The sequence below is a fragment of the Arvicanthis niloticus genome, chromosome 8 (genome assembly GCF_011762505.2).
Source record: "Arvicanthis niloticus isolate mArvNil1 chromosome 8, mArvNil1.pat.X, whole genome shotgun sequence".
Classification (NCBI taxonomy): domain Eukaryota; kingdom Metazoa; phylum Chordata; class Mammalia; order Rodentia; family Muridae; genus Arvicanthis; species Arvicanthis niloticus.
This window is the reverse complement of record NC_047665.1, coordinates 87,593,420-87,616,948: the sequence shown is the minus strand read 5'-3', so window position 1 is coordinate 87,616,948 and position 23,529 is coordinate 87,593,420. Positions and strand designations below refer to the sequence as shown.

Here is a 23,529-nt window from a genome sequence, read left to right as displayed (position 1 = left end):
ATTGCTGTGAAGAGACACCATGAGCAATTCTTATTGTCTTAAAGAAGCATTTGCTGGAGGCTTGCTTTGTTTTCGAGGGCCACTCTATGATCATTATGGTGGGAAGCAGACAGGCTCAATGCTGGAGCAGTAGCTGAGAGCTTTACATCCTGATCTGGAGGCATCAGGCAGACAAAGAGATGGTGGGCGTGGCGTGGGCCTAGCATGGGCTTTTGAAGCCTCAAACCCACCTCCAAATTCTTCCCAAACAGTTCCACTAACTAGGGACCAAGCGTTCAAACATGAGCCTTTCTCACTCAAATCACTACAGATATCTCAGTTAGCCCTGGCCAGCCTCAATCTTACCATGACAAGGGTGACCTTGAACTCCTCGTGCTCCTGCATCCACCTCCTGAGTGACGGAATGACAAGAGGCATCAGTTTTATTTTGAGTTGGGATCTTATAGCATCTAGGATGACCTTAAATTCAATATGTACCCAATACTGACCTTGGATTGGTGATCATTCTGGCCTCAAACCCCCAAATGTTGGGATGATATTACTGGACTATCATTTAGTTTTATAACTTATTATTTTCAGTGTTTTACCTGCATGTATTTATGTGCACCACATGAATGTATGGTAGACTCAGAAATCAGAAAAAGCCATCAGATGACATGTAACTGGAATTACAGACATGACTGTGGGTACCATGTGGGCACAGGGAACCAAATACAGGTCATAACTGCTGAGACAGAGAGAGAGAGAGAGAGAGAGAGAGAGATGAGAGAGAGAGAGAGAGAGAGAGAGAGAGAGAGGGGGGTGGGGGGGGGGGAGGGGAGGGGGAGGGGAGGGGAGGGGGAGGGGAGGGGAGGGGAGGGGAGGGGAGGGGAGGGGAGGGGAGGGGAGGGGAGGGGAGGGGAGGGGAGGGTGAGGGGAGGGGAGGGGAGGAGAGGAGAGACAGAGAAGGTAAGATCTTGCTATATAACTCGGGTCTTTAACTTAAATCCTGCTTCCACCTCTCAAATTATAGGATTATACAAACAGGGTCACTGTATTCAGACCTGTATATAACGAAAGTTTTGGGGTAATGTAAAGGCGTGTGTGTGTGTGTGTGTGTGTGTGTGTGTATCACATACACAATTTGTTAGAGCTAATGCAACAAAGTAACAGACCAGTAGCTTAAACATGGTAATTTATTTCTTACAATCTGGAGGCTGGAAATCAGAGATGAGCATAACTCAGGTAGTTTCCTCTGGAGGCCTTAGTAGAAACACTTGTGGGAGCCAGTTATCTCTATTTGCAGAAGGCTATTTGAAGTTTCCATGGTCTTCTCCGTGTGCATCCTGCAGCATATTAACCTTTTGAGGACATTAGTCACTCCTAATGGACTCATTGCAACTTCATTTTCTTTTTATTATTTTTACTTTATACATGTTTTGCCTGCACATATGCACTTGTGTGTATGCTGAGTGATCACAGAGGCCAGAAGGTGCTAAATCCCCTTCACCTAGTTATGGATGGCTACAAACTGACACATGAGTGCTGGGAACTGAAGCCTGGTTCTCTGCAAGAGCAGCAGATGCTTGTAACTGTTTGAATCGTCTCTACAGTCCCTCACTTGAATTTTTAAAATGTAATTTATTGGGGGATGTGCAGGCCACAGCATTCATGTAAGGGTCAGAGGGCAGCTTTTAGGAACCAATTCTCTCATTACACTCACTGTGGGATCCAGGGATAGAAAACTGGTAGTCAGGAGTGTATGGAGAATGCTTTTGTCTGCTGAGCCATCTCAACCCTCATTTTCAATTCTTTAAAAAAAAAAAAATTATTACTGTGGTATATGTGGGAGACTGGGCAGACACATGGAGATCAGAGGACAACTTTAAGGCATTAGGTCTTCTACCTTGTTGAGGCAGAGCCCTCCTTTCTGCCATGCTGTATAGAATAGGCTAGCTGGCTGCAAGCTTCCAGGTGATTCTGCTGCCTCTGCCTCCTATCTGTAGGAAGGCTAAGAATATAGATGCATGCCACTGTATCTTTCTCTTTTACATAGATGTGGATCAAATTCAAGTTGTCAGACATTCCCATCAAGTGCCTTTTACCCACTGAGCCATCTTGCCAGCATCCACTTCAGTCTTTCTGACATAGAATATTTGTGTTTCTCAGTACGGTAACACAGCACTGCTCTAAGCTACATATCTAATTTTAATAGTTTCTCTCCAGTGTTAGTAAAATCATGTCTTCAAAGCAAAATAACTCAAATAAGGGCTTTCTCACATTGCTTCAATCAACTAGGCTTCTCTAGTGAGTTCTTTCATGTCTGCGAAGTGAGCGAGGATGACTATAGGCCTTTCCGCACTGTTGACACTTATAGGGTTTCTCTTCAGTGTGGGTATGACTTATTTCATGAATCCTGAAGGAACTGGGACAGATGAAGGCTTTCCCACACTCCTTACATTCATAGGGCTTCTCTCCAGTGTGGGTTCTTTCATGAATCTGAAATGAAGTGGAGTGACTGAAGGCTTTCCCACACTGTTTACACTCATAGGGTTTTTCTCCAGTGTGGATTCGCATGTGAATTTTAAGGTGGGTGGAATAGTTAAAGGCCTTCCCACACTCCTTACATGTGTATGATTTTTTGGCATTGTGAGTTCTCATGTGATTATTAAGACATGAAAGATATCCAAATGCTTTCCCACAAATCTTGCACTCACAGGTCTTCTCTTCAGCATGCATTTTCAGATGCCCATTAAGATTTGAAGAAATAGCAAAGGCTTTCCCACATTTGACACACACAAAAGGCTTTTCTCCGGTGTGAGTTCTTATATGCTGAATAAGTCGAGAGGATGTAAGGAAGGCTTTCCCGCACTCCTTACATTCATAGGGCTTGTCTCCATTGTGAGATCTTACATGGATACTAAGACCCGAGTACTGAGTGAAAGCTTTCCCACACTGATTACAGACATAGGGTTTCTCTCCTGTGTGAGTTCTTCCATGTATCTGAAATGAATTGGAATAATTGAAGGCTTTCCCACACTCCTTACATTCATAGGGCTTTTCACCAGTGTGAGTTCGCATGTGAATATTTAGATATGCAGGGTATCTATAGCCTTTCCCACATTCCTTACATCTGTAAGGTTTCTTTGCATTGAGAGTTTCTATAAGCACAGAAAGTCTTGAGTTTATAAAACTTCTCCCACATTCATTCCATTCATAAAGTTTGTCTCCACTGTGAGTTCTTTGGTGTGACTGAAGGTGTGACTGACTCGTAAAGGACTTCCCACAGTCACTACATTCAAAACCTTTCTCTTGTGTGGCAATTTTTTGATAAGCTTTAACTGTGGTCGTGCCCGTTTCTTCACTCTCACTAAACTCAGAGAGTTTCTCCCCATCACAGTTTTTCGTCTGAAGCATCAGAAAGTCTTTTCTGTACTGACTACAACCATGGTTATCCTGTGCAGGCTGAGTGTTTGTATCTGTCCTGAGGGGTGAGAGTTCATTGATGACGTCTCCACATCGAGTCCCATCACAGAGCCCCCTTACTCTGTCACTTCCTGCCTGCTGAGAAGAGGCATAAACAACAGTTTTCTGCAGTCAGTTGGTAAGGTTTTAGCCATTTGACAACAAAACACTATAATCACGATTATTGTTCACTACAGGCATACAGTTCATACCCTGTTAATTACTCTCAAGTGGTGTGACTAAACACTCCAGATTGCTGTGTCATCTGCTCTAATCTTTAAAAGGTTTCTATACCACTCCAAGAAAAAGATGCAATTTGTGAGCTCTGGAGCAGCGAGTTTCATTACACACTGGGGCACAATGATTTCTTCAGGGACATTTGCTCTTGTGTGCTATCTGCTTCTCTCAATATCTCCTTTAAAGAAATCCCTACATTTCTTCCCTGAAAGGCTTCAAGCATGCCAAGTAGGTGCTCTACAGAAGACACATCTCTAACCTCTATTCTTCTTTAAGAATAAGAACAAGATATATTTTTTTATTCTTACCATCTGCATCCCATTGGATATGTTACCCCTCAAAAATTCCTGCTGGAATGCTGAACATTTGGCTTCAAGCTGTATTTTCCATTCTGAAGTAAAACAGAAAAACAAATGTAAGATCTGGAAAAAAGAAAGGGAGTTATTTTTTAACTGGCGCTAAAAAACAAATAGGGATCATTTACTTTTATTTTGAATTTAAAAGGGAGAGATGAAGATTTTTTTTCTGTTCCATTTTTGAGACTACGCGACCTCACCTTGAACTCACTACTTAGCCCACACTGCACTGACTTCATAGCCACCCTGCCTCAGCTTCCTGGCCAGAAGGATTTCAGGAATGTGCCATCATGTGAGGCAAAGGTAAGGACACTGGGTCAAACCTTTAGATTATACTAAAAGCTGATTCTATAAAAATCAAACCTGATGGTAAATAAATATTATCAGGGAAATGCTGTAGAAGATTTCTAGGAAAGAGCATCTCCCCAAGCAACAGATGTAAAGAAAGGTCTGATTACAAGGAAACTAAGAGAATTGAAGTTGACGGTTTTCTTTCTTGGCTCAGAGTTCGGGGACACATTTTCTTTTGCAGAGCTTCATTATTGAAGCTGGGATGGTTTTGCAGGTAGAGTGTTTATTGTACAAGTATGAGGACCTGAGTGCAGATCCCCAGAACTCACATAAGGCTGGGCATGATAGCATGTGTCTCTAATTCCAGTACAGCTATGACAAGACGGAATATTGGGACAGAGAAATCCCCTGAAGTTTTCAGGTCTGGCACATGAAGTAGCAAACAAAGACACTGTCAGACAAAGTAGCTGGTGGGGACTGACTCCAGCCCACGCACTGCAGCAGCCCACGCACTGCAGCAGCACACGCACTGCAGCAGCACATGCATGCCTCCTCCCTCCCCACAACACATACCATACAAAGAAATACAAGGACCTCCATCCATCCATCCATCCATTCACTTCCTGAGGGTATGTGTGCACACACACACTTGCATCACGGCACGCATATAGAGGTCAGGGGTCTTTGAGAGTTGGTTCCACCACACGGGTTATAGGGATTGAACTTCCGTTGTCAGGCTTGGCTGCAAGTGCCTTTACCTACTGAGCCATCTCTCCAGTCCAACACAGGGCTTTCTTTTTATTTTAAGTTTATTTCAGTTACAAACAGACTAAACTCTCAGTAAATAGAATTTCCATTAATACTGACCTGGAAAAACTATCTTCTGACCTGCACTGAACTCTTCTTGTTCCAACCAAGAGATCAAACTGGGTTTGATGAGCTGATATCCTGTGTACAACGTAAGACACGTTAGTGAAAAGGCTCATACAGAAAAATGGCACAACTTCCCAGGGCTCAGGAATTAGAAAATTTGTTTTTTGGGTTTTTTTTTTCCCTCCAGCTTTTTGAGACAAGTGGGACTATCTAGCTTGGGCTGGCTTCAAGCTCACAGAAATCTTCCTCTTTCAGCCTTCCAGGTGTGTGGTGGCAGAGTGTGCCACCACACCTAGCCAAGAACTAGAGCCGTGATGGTAACAGAGAAATTATTTTCAAAGGACTGATAGTGCGAGTACCACTTGTCCATGCCTCAGAAGTTTAGTTTGTTCTAGAGTCTAAGACCCTAGTTAATTTAGTCATATATACATTACAAAGAACTAGACTTTTCTTTCTATAAGACTGGGGATTGCACCCGAGGCCTTGCACGTGACAGACAGGTGCTCAACCACTGAGTCATATCTCAACCCAGGACTTTACTTTTATTTAAACAGGAAGTAAGAGAACTGCAACAAAGAGATCTTTGTTCCTCTAGGGGAATTAACTACGACTGGTTCATATAACGCATTATTCATCACAGTCATGAAGATAATTAAACTTCCTAATTTACTTCTTATTTTGTGTGTGGGTACATGTGCTGATGTATGTGGATTTGCTTCTGTGTGTGTACTGATTAACAATCCCTGAGAGATGAGGATCTAATTCAGGTCCTCATGCTTAAGCCGTAACCAGCTGCCTCGCACCTCCCAAAAGAAAGTATGAGTCTTCACATTTGATAGGCTAAATCAGAAACCTCAATGTAAAATCTTATATCATTTCTCTATCAATAATTTCTCTCAGAGTTCAAGAGACAGCTAATCCAGCTCCCCAACCCCCTTTTAAATTAAATATATGTATGTGTGTGTATGTATTTGTGTGGATTATTCATATGTGGTATATACACACACGTGTGTACAAGTGTGCATCCCTATGTCCACATGCAAAAGACAAACGAGGGTACTGGGTACCATTCTCTATCACGCTCTGTCTTCTCTATGGCAGTCTCTCCTGGAACCTTGGCTGATATTTTGCTAGTTAGGCCGGCAGGCAGAAAGCCTCCAAGATCATCATTTCCACCCTCCCCTCAATTCCACACTAGGGTTACACATGCATGCAAGACCACACCTGGCTTTTTACATAAGTGCTGGAATCTTCAATCCAGGTCATTCTAAGAGTTGTAAAGAAGGTCTCTTAACCACTGAGCCATCTCTCAAACTCCAAGAGAACTTATTGACATAGAAATGATAAACGATTTCACAGTTTCTGATTTAGCCTATCAAATGTGGAGAGGAAAAATATATACTTTCCTTTGGGAGGTGGAAGGTAGTTTTTGAGACAGGGTTTCTCTGGGTAGCCCTGGCTGGCCTCAAACTCGGAGATATGCCTGCCTCTGCCTCCTTAGTGCTGGGACTAAAGGCATGTGCCACCACACCCAGCAAAAAAAATATATGAAGAACCTTGGACTTTTAAAAAAACACCCTGATAAAATAAAACATATTCAGCATTCAGAAGGCAGTAGCAAGGGTAATTTCTGTGAGCTTGAGGTCAGCCTGTTTTACATTTCAAATTCTAGGCTAATGAGGGCTACACTGAGATTCCCCATCTAAAAACACAACAACATGAAGTTAGGGATGGAACTGTCTTATTCAGAATTGCTATCACCACCCCTAAAACAGTCAGTCCATAAGGGTCCACCAGTAACAGCAGCAGTCGTACCTAGTGAGGCCAGGTTCTGGTAGTTCTCCAGCATCACCTCTCTGTAGAGGTCTCTCTGATCTGGGTTCAGTGAGATCCACTCCTCTTGGGTAAAATCCACAATCACATCCTCAAAGCTCACTAACTCCTGAAATATTGCAGACATGTTGGTTTGAGCCAAATAAGAACTCTGTTAATGAACATGGGAGGATGAAGAAACAGGACCCTACATCTACAGGAAACTCCTCTTGTTAATGAACATGGGAGGATGAAGAAACAGGACCCTACATCTACAGGAAACTCCTCGGCCTTTTATTATCTAACACCAGAGTTAGGTAGCTTTACTAACTCCTCTTTGAACTCACATACTCCTGTGTGTGTTGTGCATGTCTCTGTGCATGTCTGTGAGTGTGTGTGTGTGTACATGTGTAGTGGTAGGAATACTTGACTGCAACAGTCCATGTGGAAGCCAAAGGGTGATGTTGGAATTTCTTCTTCAGTTGATTCTTCACCTTCTTTTCTGAGACAGGGTTTCTCACTGAACCTGGAAATTGCTGTCAGCTAGATTAGCTGACCAGGCCTGGAATCCACTCCGCTCCACCCACAGTCCTGAGATCACAGACATATGCAGCCATGCCAAGTTTTACATGGGTGATGGGGATCCAAACTCAGGTCCTTGTATTTGGACAAGCCCTTTACCACTGACCCGTCTCCCTAGCACTGCAGAACCTTGACTGAGCATGCTAGGCAGGACTCTATCACTAAGCTCCATCCCCAGCCCTACTCTCACTCTTGGTTTCCTCAAGTCACATGCCACTGCTCAACAGCAACTGATACAGCAAGAAAGCACACTCAACAGTGCTTCCAAAAGATATGATGAACAAGCATGCATGAATAAATGCCTGTGGAAAAGGACACGGTCATCCACCTTGTCATCTGCCAGAGCACTCAACAAAGGAAGAAACATGCAGTGTTGACCAGGGGTCAGCTAGATGGCCGACCACCTGAGTGTGAGCCTCAGACACATATGACGCAAGGAGAGAGATGACTCCTGAAAACTGTTCTCTGAATCCACACACAATGTGCATGCACTCATATAAGCACTTCCATCTTCGTGGGCATGTGTGCATGGGTGTACATGCATGTTTGTATGTGCACATGAGTGCTTGCACATATAGACACACACACAAGAAAACACAAATGTAATAAGAGAAGAAGAGTTGACATCAGGAGTGTAAAACCAGGTTATTACTGGAAAATCAGAATTAACTGTAAGTTTCAAAGTCACTTAACAGGAAATGTTTTGTCATCACTATTGTTGACTTGACACAAACCTAGAATCTGAGAAGAGGGAATCTCAACTGAGGAACTACCTCCATCGGAATGGCCTGCAGGCATTTTCTTGATTTCTGATTGATGAAGGAAGACCTAGCCTACTATGGGTAGTACCATCCTGGGATGAGCCTGGGATGGATAAGAAAGGTAGCTGAGCTAGCCAGGGGCACAAGGCAGTAAATAGATTCTACTGTTAGTCTCTGCTTCAGTTCCTGTCTTGGCTTCCCTCAGTGATGGATTATGATCTGAAAACGGTAAGCTGGAAGGAACCCTTTCTACCCTCCAGATTGCAATGGTGTTTATCATAGCAACAAAAAGCAAACTAAAAGAGGGCTCTGTCTCCCAGGAAACCTAGGGGACAGGGATCTAGATCTTTGAGTGAGGCTCTGTTTGCATTAAACAGCTCTAGAGATAAGTTTATCCAAAGGAAATTGTCTAAAGTAGGACATTTTGAGTGTGTATGTGGGGTGTGTGTGTTTTACCTGATAATCTGTCAGGCAATCAACCAACATCATTTCTGCTGATATGTTTTCTTCGTGAAGGCAGACTGGGTCCTCTGAAGGATCTTATGGAAAAAGAGAAAGGTATGAATACTCAGTTGTCCAGAATTCTCATTCAAAAACACAGAAGTCATTCTGGCCTACTACAAAAGCCTTATGTAATCAATCTAACTCCATGCTGATCTCTCCTTCCCTCCTGTTCTCTTTCTTGTTCTGTGTCTCTCAGTCGATGTCTCCCCTTCCTCTCTCCCTCTTGTTCCCTGCCTCTCTCTCTCACACATCTGCATGCTCTTTCCCACCCCACTTGCCACAGAATGCTAGAGCAGTCCTGCCCCATCTACAACCTGAAAGAAGAATGGCAAGGTATACTGCTTATTAGGATAACTATTGATTAATAACAAGCTCAGTTCACAAGTGAGAAAGCATATGCTCTGAAAATGTTACTTTATCAGGGCTGGGGCTGGGCTGGGGCTGAGTACAGTACTTGCTTAGCATGCATGCAGCCCCGGCATCCATATCAGCCTAGGGTGTATGATGCATACCTGTCATCCCAGCTCAAGAGGTGGAAGAAAGAGGATCAGAACTCCAAAGCTACCAACTGTTACCTAGCAAATTCGAGGCCACCATGGGCTACATAGAGCCCTATCCCAAAAAAGAGAAATGTTGGGGGATGGAGACATGGTTCAGTGGCTAAGAGCACTGGATTCTTTTCCAGAGGACCCAGGTTCAATTCTGAGCATCCACATGGCAGATTATAACTGTCTAGTCCCAGGGATCCTACACCCTCTTCTGGCTTCTGCGGGCTCTACACACACAGGATGCATAGACAAACATTCAGACAACACTCATTTATATATATATGTTCTAAAACAAAAATGTTACTTGTCATGATTATAAAACTCCTAATGAAGACTGTACTTTTCCCCTTGTAACACACTTCAGAGAAGTTATAATACCCCTGTCGGCCAGTAAATGGGTAAAGGCACTTCCTACCAAGTCTGTTGACCAAAGAACCACATGGTAGGAGAGAACTGAATCCTAAAAGTTGTGCTCTCCCTCACTGCCCCCTTCTCTCTCAGGAAGGAAGAAAGGAAGGACATTCCTTAAAAAAATAATGTGGAGAATGACTGAGGAAAACTCCCAACATGGACCTCTGACCTCCACATGCACACACCACATATGCACATACACATGAGCACACACACACACACACACGGGGGGGGGACCTACCAAAAAAAAAAAAAAAAAAAAAAACCTAGAGCACCTTTCAAGTTGCCTGGAAATGCTTCAAATCAATGAAATGCTTGACCCCTTTTTACTGGCAAGGGGTCAAGGCAAACTCAGAATGTGCAGGGCTGTTATTTCCTGAATATCTTCTCAAAGAACTACCCTTTGTTTTTAAATTTCATGTATTAGTGTTTGGCCTGCACATATGTCTGTGCACACATGTATAGCTAATGCTTGCAGAGGTGAGAAGAAAGCACTGGATCCCCTGGAACTGGAGTTACAGGTAGTTGTGAAGCACTCTTTGGGTGCTGGGAACTGAACTGGAGTTGCAAGAACAAGTGTTTTTAATAGCTGAGCCATCTCTCTATTCTTTTTAGACTATTTAAAAGAATCACCTGCTTGCTTCAGCAACACATATACTAAAATTGTAACAATACAGAGAGGATTAGCATGGTCTCTGTGCAAGGATGACATGCAAATTCTTGACTCATTCCATATTTTTGTATTCAGGGTATAATATATGAGAGGAGAATAAATTAAAAAAAAGTAGAAGAATCGGCAACATAAGCTATTCTGGCCCAGACTACTGTTCTATATACAGTACTACTTTAGGGGAACCTCAGGAATTCCGAGAAACAGTATCCATAGAACTTACCATGGGACGAGTCAGGAGCTGCCATCCTGCAACACTGAAGTGTGCATGAATACTCCTTTCACTGAGGCAAGCATCACTTTAGTGCAGCTGATGAATTTCAGTGGACAGGGGCACTCTATCACCTGTTGTACACACCTGGTAGCATTCCTGTAATATCAACTACTAATTAACATTACGTAGTCATTTTCTGTCAATTGCCATATATAAACTATATTCAGGGAATACACAAGAAGATCACTAAGCATAGGACTCCCTGAAACATGAGTCCTAGTGATACTAACTGTGGTTCACTGAGAAATGTTATGCAGCAGACAATGTGCAAGGAAAGGTGAGGGGTGTGTGTGTGTCTGTGTGTGTGTGTGTGTGTGTGTTCAATTAATCATTATAACCACCCTTCACAGTAGACATCACTGCCCTAAAAAGAGCTACAGTCAAAGCAAAGTATGGTGTTGCACACTTACAATGCCAGCCCACGGGAGCTGAGTTAGGGAATTGCTGTGAGTTCAAAGCTACTCTGGGATACAAAACAAAACCTTCTGTCAAACAGGGAGTTAGCAAGATGGCTAAGCAAATAAAGGTACCTGTCACCAGATAATGTAAAGCCTGAAAACTTGAGTTTGGTCTCCAGGACTCATGTAAAGGTGGAAGGTGAGAACTACCTCTATAAACTGTCTTCTGAGCTCCACTCATGAGGTGACATGTGCACCCTTTTCTCCTTCTACCTACACATACAGAGAAGACAATCATAAAATCTAAAACAGAACAAAACAGGAGAGCATGTATATTCCTGGAGCACTTGTGATTCCTCATTTATCATCCAGTGATAAATGGCAGTGCAGGACTTGAAGGGCTGTAAGGGTTTCTTTCATTAGTATGCAAACTTTCCCTCATCTTTAACAAGTGGTAAGATTGTATGTACAAAAGCAAATCATAATTTTCTTCTTTATTTGTGTGTATGTGCACATACAGAGGCCAGAAGGTATCCAATGCCCTTCTCTCTTCTCCTCCACCTGTTCATCTAAGGTAGGATCTCCCTGAACCTGGGGCTCATGTTTTCCCAGCTATGCTGAGAGCCTGAGCATCCTCTGATCCCATTCTCCTGAGGCCTGGAGTTACACGTTTGCTGGATATCTGGGTTGACACAAGTGCTTGGATCCAGTGTTCCTAAACACTGAGCCGTCTTTATGATCCCAAAAGAATTCTTTTGTTTCCAGGTAGAATTTTGTTGGTGGTGGTATTTAAATCTGTTTTTACAGGTGTGGGAGCTAGAACTCAGGGTCTCCTATGTGGTAGACAAGAGTTCTACCTCTGACCTATCTTAGGTAGTTCTTAAATGTAATGGTATTTGGGCAGCAGGGAATCTCTGAACATACTTTAAGCAGTGCCTCAAGCTACACAGTGGTGAGACCTTACCTCAAAAGAAACCAAAAACCCCAAAAGGGCCAGAGCCCTGCACTTTTTAGCCTATCTCTGCAGTCCCAACATGAGCTTCAGATTTAGAGGGTAAGAGGCACACATAGCCTAGCAGTCCTGGTTAGTATGTGGTTACCAGCCTCCTGAATCATGATCTGAACTCGTTTCAGACCACACACACGTACACACACACGAGGGGGGGGGAGGGGGGAGAGAGAGAGTGTGTGTGTGAGAGAGAGAGAGACACCAGGATCCCAGTCTTTTCCTTTCCCCAACACAAGATTCTTATAGAAATACAAACTGAGGTAAGTCTGTGCTTTCAGTAGTCTGACTGCCAAAAAAAAGGGGGCATTGGCTTCTCTTTGGAATACCTGTATTCCCACCATGACAATTACAGAACCTTTTGAAATTCTACAATTGAGTATTAACTTGATTTAACTAAATGACTGTTCATAACACAACATAAATTTCAATTTCCAGGAACTATGTTACATGGAAGGGTGAGAACACCTGTTACTGTGTGGGTACTGGGAACAAAGCATACACCCTCTGCAAGAGCAACAATTACTCTTGTAGAACTGCTGAGCCATCTCTCTAGTACCCCAATAACATGAATTTAGTGGTTCTGATCTAAAAGTGTGATGAGGAGGAGGGGGAGGAAGAAGAGAAAGAGGAGGAGGAAGAGGAGGAAGAGGAGGGGAGGAGGAAGAAGAGGAAGAGGGAGAGGGAGAGGAAGAGGAAGAGGAAGAGGAAGAGGAGTGCTGTGAAAATAGGTATATGACAAAACACATTCAAGGTTGAGGGCAACTTCCAGAAATAGGCTCTGTCCTCTCACTGTGAGTTCCAGGGCTTGAAGACCAGCTGTTAGACTTGGAAGCAAGCACCTTCAGCTGCTGAGTCTTCTCTCTGGTCCTTCATATATCTATATTTTATTATTACTAATTATTATAGCGTGTGTGCATGTGTGTGTGCACGCACACGCAGATACACATGCCATGGTATACAGGAGAAAGTAAGCAAACAACTTTAGACAGCTAGTTCTCTCTTTCAATGGGTTCTCTCTTTCAGTGGGTTCCAGAGACTAAATCCTGACCAAGCTTGCAGAGCAATTGCTTTACCCACTGAGCCTCTCACTGCCCTTTTAAAGGTTTTGTTATTACTGTATGTATGTGTGAGTGTGCCCATGGCCCACATGTAGAGATCAGAGAGCAATTTGTAGGAGTTGTTTCTCTCCTTCTCCCACGTAAGCCCCAGGATTGGCCTCAGGATGCTATGCTTAGCACCAAGAGGCTTTACTGGCTGAGCCATCTTACTAGGCATACTTCTCTTTTTGGTCATCCCAAGTGCTGGGATTATAAATGTGCACCTTTATTCCTGGTAAGTCAACTGTGTGTGTGTATATATGTGTGTGGTGTGTGTGTGTTTGTGTGTGTGATGTGTGTGGTATGTGTTTATGTGTGTGGTATGTGTTTATGTGTGTGGTATGTGTTTGTGTGTGTGGTATGTGTTTGTGTGTGTGGTGTGTGTTTGTGTGTGTGGTGTGTGTGGTATGTGTTTGTGTGTGTGGTGTGTGTTTGTGTGTGTGGTGTGTGTGGTATGTGTTTGTGTGTGTGGTGTGTGTGGTATGTGTTTGTGTGTGTGTGTGTGTTTGTGTGTGTGGTGTGTGTGTGTGGTATGTGTTTGTGTGTGTGGTGTGTGTGGTATGTGTTTGTGTGTGTGTGTGCGCATTTGGTGTATGTACACACATGTGCACTCACCACACAGTGTCTACATGCCTGTGTCAGAGGCTATCAGATACCTTGAAGTTAGAATCCCTGTTCGTCTGACTTGGATGCTGGAAACTGAACTTGGATCCTCTGGAAGAGCAGCAGGTACTTTTGCCTGCTGAGCCATTATTCTAGCACAGCTCGGGATCTTAAACAGCAACTGGGAATGCTAACACTTGCCACCTGAGCTATGCAGATATAAAAGATGAGAACAGTCTGACTTAGCTCCCACTGGTTTATAAATCTAACTGGAAAGCATATGACATACAACAAAGCACATCTCTAATCCTACTCTCTGAGAAGGGTGGCAAGAGGATCAGTTCAAGGGCATTCCTGGCTACACAGTGAGGTTAAAGCCAGCCTTGAAAACTGAACAAAAAATAAAACCAAATCCATACAACTAGGAAGACTACCATTAGACTATGGCAAGGGTTTGGAACCAACTCATAACCAGACACTCCATTTTGCTATTAATACCCAAGACACCTTTAAATCCAAGGCAATGTTTTCAAAATAGGATCCTGATAGCCTAGAGTAGCCTTGAACTTCTCAACCTTTTCTCAGCCTCTGCAGTGCTAGAATTATGTACCTGTGGCTATCTGGCCAAAGTTAAGTGCTGAGAATGATGGTTATTAAAACATAATTTTGGAATATTCTTGTCTGTTCTCTGTAAGAAATATACAGACAGCAGGATGCAGCTGGAATGGCTCTCTCTCTCTCTCTCTCTCTCTCTCTCTCTCTCTCTCTCTCTCTCTCCCCTCTGTGGGCAGACAAAAGCTACTATTCATTTAATGAAGACTTTTAAAACTATTTACTATTTTGTGTGTATGCATAGGCATACACGTGTTAAGGTAAGGCAACAACTTTCAAGAATTTGTTCTCTCCTTTCACTGTGAATTCCAGGGATCAAACTCAGGTTACACGACTTAGAAGACAAGTGTTTTTGCACACTGAGTCACCCACCTCCCTGAACTAAACAATCTTGTTTGTTTGTATTGTTTAGTTTGGTTTCTCTCTGTAGCTTTAGTTATCTTGAAACTCGCTCTGTAGACCAGGCTGCTTTAAACACACAGAGATCCACCCGTCTCCCCCTCCCAAGTGCTGGGATTAAAGGGTGTGCTGCCACCGCCTAACCATGAACTAAGTAATCTTACCAAAAGCAACTTAAGAGGACAATGAATTTATTTGGCTTGCTACTGGAAACTACAGTCTATCACTGAGGGGACACCTAGGCATGAATTTAAGCAGCTACTTATATCACGCTGACAGTCAAGAGTAGAGAGATGAAGGGGTCCTTGCTTGCTTTCTCCCGTCTTATATGTTTCAGAGTCCAAAACCAGGAAATGGTGACACCCTCAACAGGGTGAGCCTTCCTATAGGAACGAACAATCAAGACAATGCCCCACGGACACGCTCACAGGCAAATCTGATTTACACAGTTCCTCTCTGAGACTCTTTCCAGGTGATCCTATGTTGAAAAGTTGACAATTAAAAACTATCACACCACAAAGGAGAAAAATAAACAATCCCACAGGATGGATTAGGGACAGGAGGGCAGAACAGAAAAGGGAGTGAGGGAAAGACAGCACTAAAGGCGTTTAATAATATTATATGAAAACCTACCTTCCTAAAATCCATACTTACAAAAAAAAAAAAAAAAAAAAAAAAAAAAAAAAAAAAAAAGGAGTTAAATGGAGTTACCCTATAACCAGACAACAATGCCTCTACTGGATACCACAGACTAACACATAAAAAGTTCAGTGCCAGGAATGAATTACCTCTTCTGGATTTGTTGGCCAGTGGTGCTGCACAGACCTCCAAACATTACAGACTGGACACTGCAGTTGCTTACCCTCCAGAACTTGAGAATAATTCCCTATTGCTGAAGACACCACATATGTTAGCCACAGAACATGAAATCAAGCTGGTATTAACCTGGAAGCTTTATCCCTATTGGCTAGCTTTTATTGTACTGAATGATATACATGCTACAAAGGGAGAAAAGGAATCAACAGTCTTATCCAGCTGTGAACTCTGCAGCGTGGAAACATATGCTCACTGATGCAAAAGTGGCACCAATGTAATGGGAATACTTTCTGATTGGAGTTAAGGCTCTCTGCACAAGATGGAACCCATTCCAATAAACCATGAACCCATAGCTAGTATGATCAGAGCCAAGAAACCTTGGCTAGATAGGATTTAGACCCAGGGGGAGCTACCACTGCTATTCTGCTAAATAGACATAGAAAAAAACCCTCCTAATAACATCACTATACCAATAGATTAGTATATCTCTAAATCTTCATTGGAGACGCTTCCTGCAGTAGATGGCAATCAACACAAAGACGCACAACTGGTCAGAGTGCTCAACCCAGTGAAACATCTCTATCATACTTTCCTTCTCAAAGCTCAGGAATCATCAAGGAAAAGGGAGTCGAGAGAGCCAGAAATGACCTCAATGAATGTGTTTCCCAGACATACTAACGGCGGTGGTGCTAACATGGACAAGATCTCTGCAAGCTCAAGCAAGACAAAATAGCACAGAGGTGAAAGGAGACAAAGTCTAAAACCTAGCAGAGGAACATCAGCTGTCTACAATTCAGTGGATGGAGTGTTTGCGCAGCACAAACTGTACTAGAAAAGAAGAAGAAAAGGAAGAGGAGGAAGAAGCAGCAGAAGCATAAAAGCTGGGTAGGAAGGAAGGAGGGAACTGGTCTAGGAGAAGATGACGAGGGAGGTGAATATGGTAACTATATGAAATTCTAAAGGGAAGAGAAAACAGCCATCGGGGAATTTTATAATACTATACGTCATGGGCCACTGAGTTCAAAGGGTAATTATTAGGTGTTGGATGGTACCTATGATACGATTTGACAAAACAGGCTGAATGAGTGTCAACACTAGATGCTTTGTGTTTATGGCACATCCTATTAACACAGAACTCAATACACTAATTGCTCCCATATTTATATTCCAGTATGCTATTCATGGTCAGTCAGTCTGAACAGAAGAAATAAGGTAACTATGGGACAACAGAACGTTGAGAGAAACCATATCCATTTAACTTATATTGATGAAAGTATTCAATAATCTCAGTTATTTCTGTTCATCTCTTACTGTACTGAATTTATAAATCACAGATACTTATGTTTGTGGGGGGACGCTATACGGACAGTTCTATACGCTCTACAGTTTGAGGCATCTACTGTATCTCCCATAGGACCCAAGGAGATGGCTCAGTGGACAAAACACTTGCTGTGTAAGCATGAAGACTCGGGGTGTGGATTCCTAGCGCCCCGTAACTTAGCACACGCCTGTAACTGCAGCGCTGGAAGGGGTGTGGGGTCCGAGACATACTGACCAGCTAGTCTAGCCGAAATGGTGAGCTACAGTTTTAATGAGAAACCCTAACTCAAGAGTGAAGATAGGCAGAGGACACAGATGTGGACCTCTGAGTTCCACATGTGTACCTAAGCACACAAAACTATGCATGCATATATACACAAATAATTTAATGATTTTAAAATGCATTTATTTTAAAAAGTCTCTCCTGGTGAAAGGGGACCGTGATCCTGTTCATTTCCCTCGGCAGCCTGACGATGGAGGGAGGTACCAAGTGAGAAAGGAACTCAGGTGAACACTGTACACTGGGAATAGTTTCAATACAGAAAACATGGGAAGGTGAGCAAAGAGAAATGGACATGCTGCTGACTAGGGCCCCAGCTGAAGCCAAAGATGCTATTATAAAGGGGATGGGTACTCACAGAATGTGGTGATGAGTGAGGTGCAGACAGGTGATACAGACCTGAAATCCCAGCACTCAGGAGGTGGGGACAGCAAGTCCATGAGCACAAGGTCATTCTCAGCTACACAGGGAGTTCAAGGCCAGCCTGAGTCCTGTCTCAAAACAAAACTGATATGACATTAGAGTTAACAAAGGAGAACATGCTTACCAAAAGTTCAGTAGTTTCAAACACATGTGATAATGGGACAGCTGGTTGACCACAGCATTTAATGCTATGAACAATGTAAAGTTTGAACAAATGTGCTAGTCCCTACACTTACCCTTTTTTAAGGAAATTAAGACTAAGGTACGAAAGCAGCAGCAGTGCACCTAGCTGCATCACATTTTCATGGTGCAGAAGTATCCGCCCACAGCAGACAAACTTGAATTGCTATTCACACACCAAACCGGAGGAGCACCTTAGAAAGCCTGAGAGTCTGAGACACCTCCACCTGCGACCAGGGCCTACATTGTTCCTGTAGCTGTAAGTCATCAGAGGGCCTAGAACTGATTCAACACTGGCTTGGGCCTTAATATCCACGCCAGGTTTATGGCATGTCTGAGTAAGCTTTCTTCACATTGTGCGAAAGTGCGTCTCTGTATTTTCAATTGAATTCTGTACCAACAGAGAGCTATGTGCCGACAGGATTTTGGTATTGTCATTTCTATGGCCCATTGCCCTGTTTTCTATTTTGTAAATATTTGTTATTCCACACCTGTCTAAAGGCAATCTGGAAATGTATCAGAGGTTGTCTTGCAGCTGATTGGTTATAACAAAGATCTGAGGGCCAGGAGCTGGGCAGAAAATAGGGAGTGGAACTTTCAGGCAGACAGAATGTCCCAGAGAGAAGGCAGTCAATGAGAATGGACATGGAAAAGAACAGAGTGGATATGGAGGGGACAATGACCAGACCAGAGCAGAGGTACAGAGCCAGCCATCTGGTGGGCTGCAGTTGGGTTAAGTTAGATAAGCTACCTGGGAGACTGCCCAAGCTTTAGACTTCATTAGCAGCCACGTTGTCTTATTTATACTGCTGGAAGCATCCTTTATCCTGCTAAAATGGGATATTCATGACCTGAAATATCACGGGCAGGTGGGTATGGAGTCTGCATTTGTGACCATCTGTTTTCGGATGCTTGATGTATGGCCCAAAACTGAGAAGGGCAATCTCTTCCATCAGAAGAATAAAGCAACAAAAGCATCTCGGGCAGATACTCCACAAAGCATGAGAAATACTGAAAACCCTCCACAGTGAAGGATTATCACAGGGCACTAACAAGATTAGCCGTCAGTGGCAATTTGTCAGTAAAAATTTAAAATAAAGGATGTATTCCCACCAGAAATAAAAAAGTAAGGCCAGCAAGATGGCTCAGTAGATAAAGGTATTCGCTACGAAGCCTAGTGAGTGCTGTTTAATTGCAGAGTCCTTCGGGGTGGAAGGACAGAACCAACACTCCTAAGTTGCCCCTGATCTCAACCCACCCCCCTAAGCATAATTAAAAAATAAAGGATAAGTGAGTGACACTGCATTTTTTTCTGTCATTAATAAGTATCTGGGCCTCAAAGGGGATAGGAACTCCACAGGAAGACCAAAAGAGTCAACTAACCTGGACCCTTGGTTCTCTCAGAGACTGAACCACCATCCCAAGAGCATACACATGCTAGAACTAGGCCTCCCTGCACATACGTAACAGATGTGCAGCTTGGTCTTCATATGGGTCCCAAACAACTGGAACTGGGGCTATTCCGAAAGCTGTTGCTTATATGTTCTTCTAGCTGGGCTGCCTTGTCCAGGAGGCAAGTGGGAGACGATGCACCTAGCCTCGCAGAGACTTAAAGTACCAGAGGAGCTGCCACCTGCTCAGAGGAAAAGGGAAGGGGGGGAATGGAAAGGATTGTGGGAGGAGGTAACCAGGAGGGAGGGCAGTGAGTGGGATGAAAAGTGAATAAATAAAATAAATAAATTAAAATTTTAAAAAGTCTGCCAGGGCCAGTGAGATGGTTTACCAAATGGGAAAGGTACTTGCTACCAAGCCTAAAAGACTGAGTTCTATCTCTGGAAATCCAGAGGTTTCTAACAGATAACTGATTTCCATAAATGCCTTGGTACTTCTATACACACACACACACACACACACACACACACACACACGTAAGAATAAAGTGTGCCGAATGAAAATCCTGGAAGATGCTATCAATGTCATACTTGTGATCCAAAAGAAAAGTATATATGGTTGAGATGCTGTCTGTGATGACAAAGTTGCTGAGGTACTTCAAAGGCAGCCTGGAAGAGTATACTGTGTCCATGCCGAATGACTGAGGCACACTACAGCTAACAAGCTGTTAAAATAGGCACAGAGGGGCTGCTCAAACACTCAATGAGTATCATGCTTGCCACGAAAGCCTGACGGCATGAGTTCAATTCCCGGAATCCACATCAAGATGGAAGGAGGAAACCAACTCTATCAAGTTGTCCTCTGACCTCTGTACACACACACACACACACACACACATCATACAATAATAATAAATAAAAAGAAACAGGCACTAAGTAAAAGGAATACATTAGCCAATATATAAGTAAAACTACATACCAGTTGTTGACTGAATACAATTAGTAGCAATATTCAATTTTGTACATGGGGGCTTTGATTTTGGAACCCTAATACTGATATACAGTAATACACTGCAAGGTACTATCTATGAATCTGATACATGAAAATCAATTATATAAATTTTGGATTTTGAATTAGATCAAAATATAGAACTTCATTTTATTATTTTCTTACACATGCCAAAAATTTATCACATACTCATTTTGTATTATTTACATTAAAATACAGACATAAAGAAATATATAAATCTCAGGAGTCATGAGGCAGGAGCAAGAGAAAGCATGAGTTACATACTGGATTCCAGGACATCTAGAACTACACAGTAAAAATCTATTTCAAAAAGCATAAATGAAAATGTAAAGACTGATATAAGCTCACAATCTATTACAGTGCATTGTACTTCAAGTTCTTGAATGGGGGTCACTTTGAAATCATTAACTGGGTTGGCCAGTAGCTCAGCTGTGGGGCATTGGCCTTGAGTTAATGATTTCATCTTTGCTGTGTGATTTTTTTTTTCCAGTCTGTAGATTGAGCCCAGAGCCTTGTACATTCTGTGCAGACTAGGAAAACACTCTACCAACTGAGTTGCATACCCAAATAACTCTACTCTTTGATTTTCTTGATTGAATCTAATAATATTTTGCTTTCATTAAGACAATGTCCTAATCTAGATGATACATTACCAAGTATTTAACAGTCAAGTGTTGTATCTATTATTGTTTATTGAGAGAGAGGGGTACAACTATGCAGACTGGACTGGCCTGAAACTATGTAACTATCCTGGTATAGACATCATGTTCTGGGACTGGAGAGATGGCTCAGTGGTTAAGAGCACTGGCTGCTCTTCCAGAGGTCCTGAGTTCAATTCTCAGCAACCACATGGTGGATCACAACCTCTATAATGAGATCTATGACCTCTTCTGGTGTGTCTGAAAACAGTGACAGTGTAGTCACATATATAAAACATATAAATCTTAAAAAGAAAATCATGTTCCTACTGCTCCAGTCCCTGAGATTACTGCTATATGCCACTACGTCGCCCACTATTTTCAGTTTACAACTTAGCAAACAATTCACATACAATATATTTATCTGCTGGGCAAAGAGTAGAGACAGATTGCTGCATGAGGTAACTGTACCACAACAGATACTGCACCACCAAATATGCTATAGCGTACATACATCTAAGATTTTTTTAAAAGAGAAATGAAGGGGATTGTTGGGGAGAGAACACTAAGGTTTCAATCTTAATAGTTAATTCTATGATTTTTAATACTCTAGCTTTCCACCTTTCTTCTGTGAGCTCCAAGCAGTTTAGTGATGAACAGGCCTAAGAACTAAGAGAAAAATATGTGTAGCATGCACAAGGCCCTGAATTTGATCACTAGCACAGGGAGATAAAAGGGATGAGGAAACAAACACAAGCCTAGGAACTTTGGATGTGGAAAACAACTCATTATTACTGTTTGTTGGGTTTTTACTTATTTTTTTAATACATTATTTCCCCATGCAGCAACTGGTTGGCCTGGAACTCATTTTATACACCAGGCTAGCCAAGAACTCATGGAAATCCTTTTCCTAACAGTGTGCTGTGAGCAAAGGCTTGACCACTAGATTTTTATGAATGAACTTTAGGTCTACCAACGTTTATACTCTCTCAAGAAAGACGTACATTCTAAGCAACTAAGAAATATGTCTTTGTATCTGAAACTAACGATCAAAATAAAACACGCACACACTAAATAAAATACAATCTAACAAAAGAATTATGCTTTCATCCCAGGCATTCGTTTCTAATTTTTTTAAAAAGGGAATACAGCCTTTTCCAAAAGCCACCTTTCACTAAGTGCTCACCAGAGGCGCTGAAATCGCAAGGTTTATGACGCTGGTCAATCCAACTACTCCGGCAAAAATTCATTTCTTTCTGAGGAGAAAAATAAAACAGCTTTTTCCATAGATGTTGCTTTGGCGGCTTTTGAAGAGCAGGAGCATCGTAGATGCAGCCATCGCCAGGACCCGCCCTCTGGGCACTTTCCCACCCTGGTGACTGACAGCCAGAGAGGACTCAGATCTGGTCGCGCCCAGAAGCGCCGTGGCAAGTGGAGCAGAGCTCAGCACTCTCGTTCTTTATCTCCCCTCTCAACCTCCAGGTAGCCCTTGTACCGCAGAACTCACAAAGGCCAGATAACTCTGCAACTCTTCGGTGCAGAAAAGAGCCGGAAGAGACGGTCGCGGGCATGACGTCACTTCCGCTCGCGCTCCGTTTGCTGCAGAGCCAGGGCTGAGAGTCTACGTTGGTTGAACTCAGATTTCTGATTTCTCCGCAGTTTGAGGGCGGAGGCGCTGTAATGGCTTCACCGCTGGAGCTGGAGGCCAACGGTGTTCTCGAAGACAAGACAGAATTACAATCCAGGCTGTGAGCCGAGCAACGAGTGAGACAGAAAGTAATCGGTGGTGTCCAGGACCAGTAAGTCCTTTAACCACAAGGTTTCTTGTGGATACTCAGCACGCAGGAAGCTCAGCAGAAACTTTTTTGCCTGCCTCCACTGCATTCTTAGAACCCTTGCTTTCTAGAACACCCTAATTCAGTAGGAAACAGAACAGAGTCTCGCTTCCGTAATTATCTGGACCTCTCCAAGTGTTGGTATTGTTTTTGGTAGGTTGCTTCAACAGATTGAACCTACCTCAGCCCATTCCACCAGGCTCAGGAGCCAATGGGAATAATTCAAGGTTTCTGAGAATTCTGAAGTCGTTACTGAGTGGGTCTTGGACTTGTCCTAATCTGCATCTTTCCAAGCAACTGTTTTCTTAAGTCTCCGGTTCTATTTAATGTCCTAAGCAAAAAGTAAGATCAAATCCTGGTTTTTATCATCTGAAGTCACAGGAGAAATGCTCACTCAGATTCTACACTCCTGGATACTGATGCTCCCGATAGCATGAATGAACAGCCAGTTTAACAACCCAACAGTTGAGTAGCTGAGAACTGTAATGTTATTAGAAGCCTCTTCAACTTTCAGGACTGAATTTTGCTGACATCTGTTGGTCAATGTGAGTCAAAAAGAAAAGAAGCTATAATCAATCACCTTCTGGTGAACTTAAAAGATTTCATGGCCCCGATCTATCATAGGTTGCAATGGTAGTCTGTCAAGAGACCCATATACCCTCTCTGCCATGAATTTGCTCAGTCAAGGACTTCTGTTGCTATAGAAACAATATGCCAATATGACTTCTCAGCGAA

The 23,529-nt window shown here is 42.8% G+C and overlaps 1 protein-coding gene and 1 non-coding gene across 6 annotated transcripts; one reads left to right on the top strand and one right to left on the bottom strand.

The window, feature by feature from the left end:
* Positions 1-1,157: 1,157 nt before the first annotated feature.
* LOC117713896 (zinc finger protein 426) lies at positions 1,158-22,528 on the bottom strand. Of its 5 annotated transcripts, none has more exons than XM_076939812.1 (8): positions 22,146-22,528; positions 17,697-17,804; positions 10,713-10,859; positions 8,813-8,895; positions 7,017-7,143; positions 5,196-5,276; positions 3,990-4,072; positions 1,158-3,540 (listed from the first exon to the last, which is right to left on the bottom strand). In XM_076939812.1, the coding sequence occupies exons 3-8, from the start codon at positions 10,735-10,737 to the stop codon at positions 2,284-2,286; spliced, it is 1,656 nt and encodes a 551-aa protein (XP_076795927.1). In that variant the 5' UTR covers positions 10,738-10,859; positions 17,697-17,804; positions 22,146-22,528; the 3' UTR covers positions 1,158-2,283. The 5 variants fall into 5 exon arrangements, with proteins under 5 accessions (XP_076795927.1, XP_076795926.1, XP_034366311.1 ...); XM_076939811.1 differs by having other exon boundaries at positions 1,158-3,543; positions 17,656-17,804; positions 22,146-22,527; XM_034510420.2 differs by having other exon boundaries at positions 1,158-3,543; positions 22,146-22,526.
* LOC117714485 (U6 spliceosomal RNA) lies at positions 10,455-10,559 on the top strand. Its single transcript, XR_004607559.1, has one exon. It is a non-coding gene; the product is annotated as a U6 spliceosomal RNA (small nuclear RNA).
* Positions 22,529-23,529: the final 1,001 nt, after the last annotated feature.

Bases quoted from the DNA above. Each gene is read 5' to 3' on its own strand.
- LOC117713896 (XM_076939811.1), bottom strand. From the start codon at position 10,737: ATGGCAGCTCCTGACTCGTCCCATG. The intron at 8,896-10,712 runs GTAAGTTCTATG...TTTTTCCATAAG, and splicing joins AGCTCCTGACTCGTCCCATG to ATCCTTCAGAGGACCCAGTC. The intron at 3,544-3,989 runs GTAAGAATAAAA...GCCTCTTCTCAG, and splicing joins TATCCAATGGGATGCAGATG to CAGGCAGGAAGTGACAGAGT.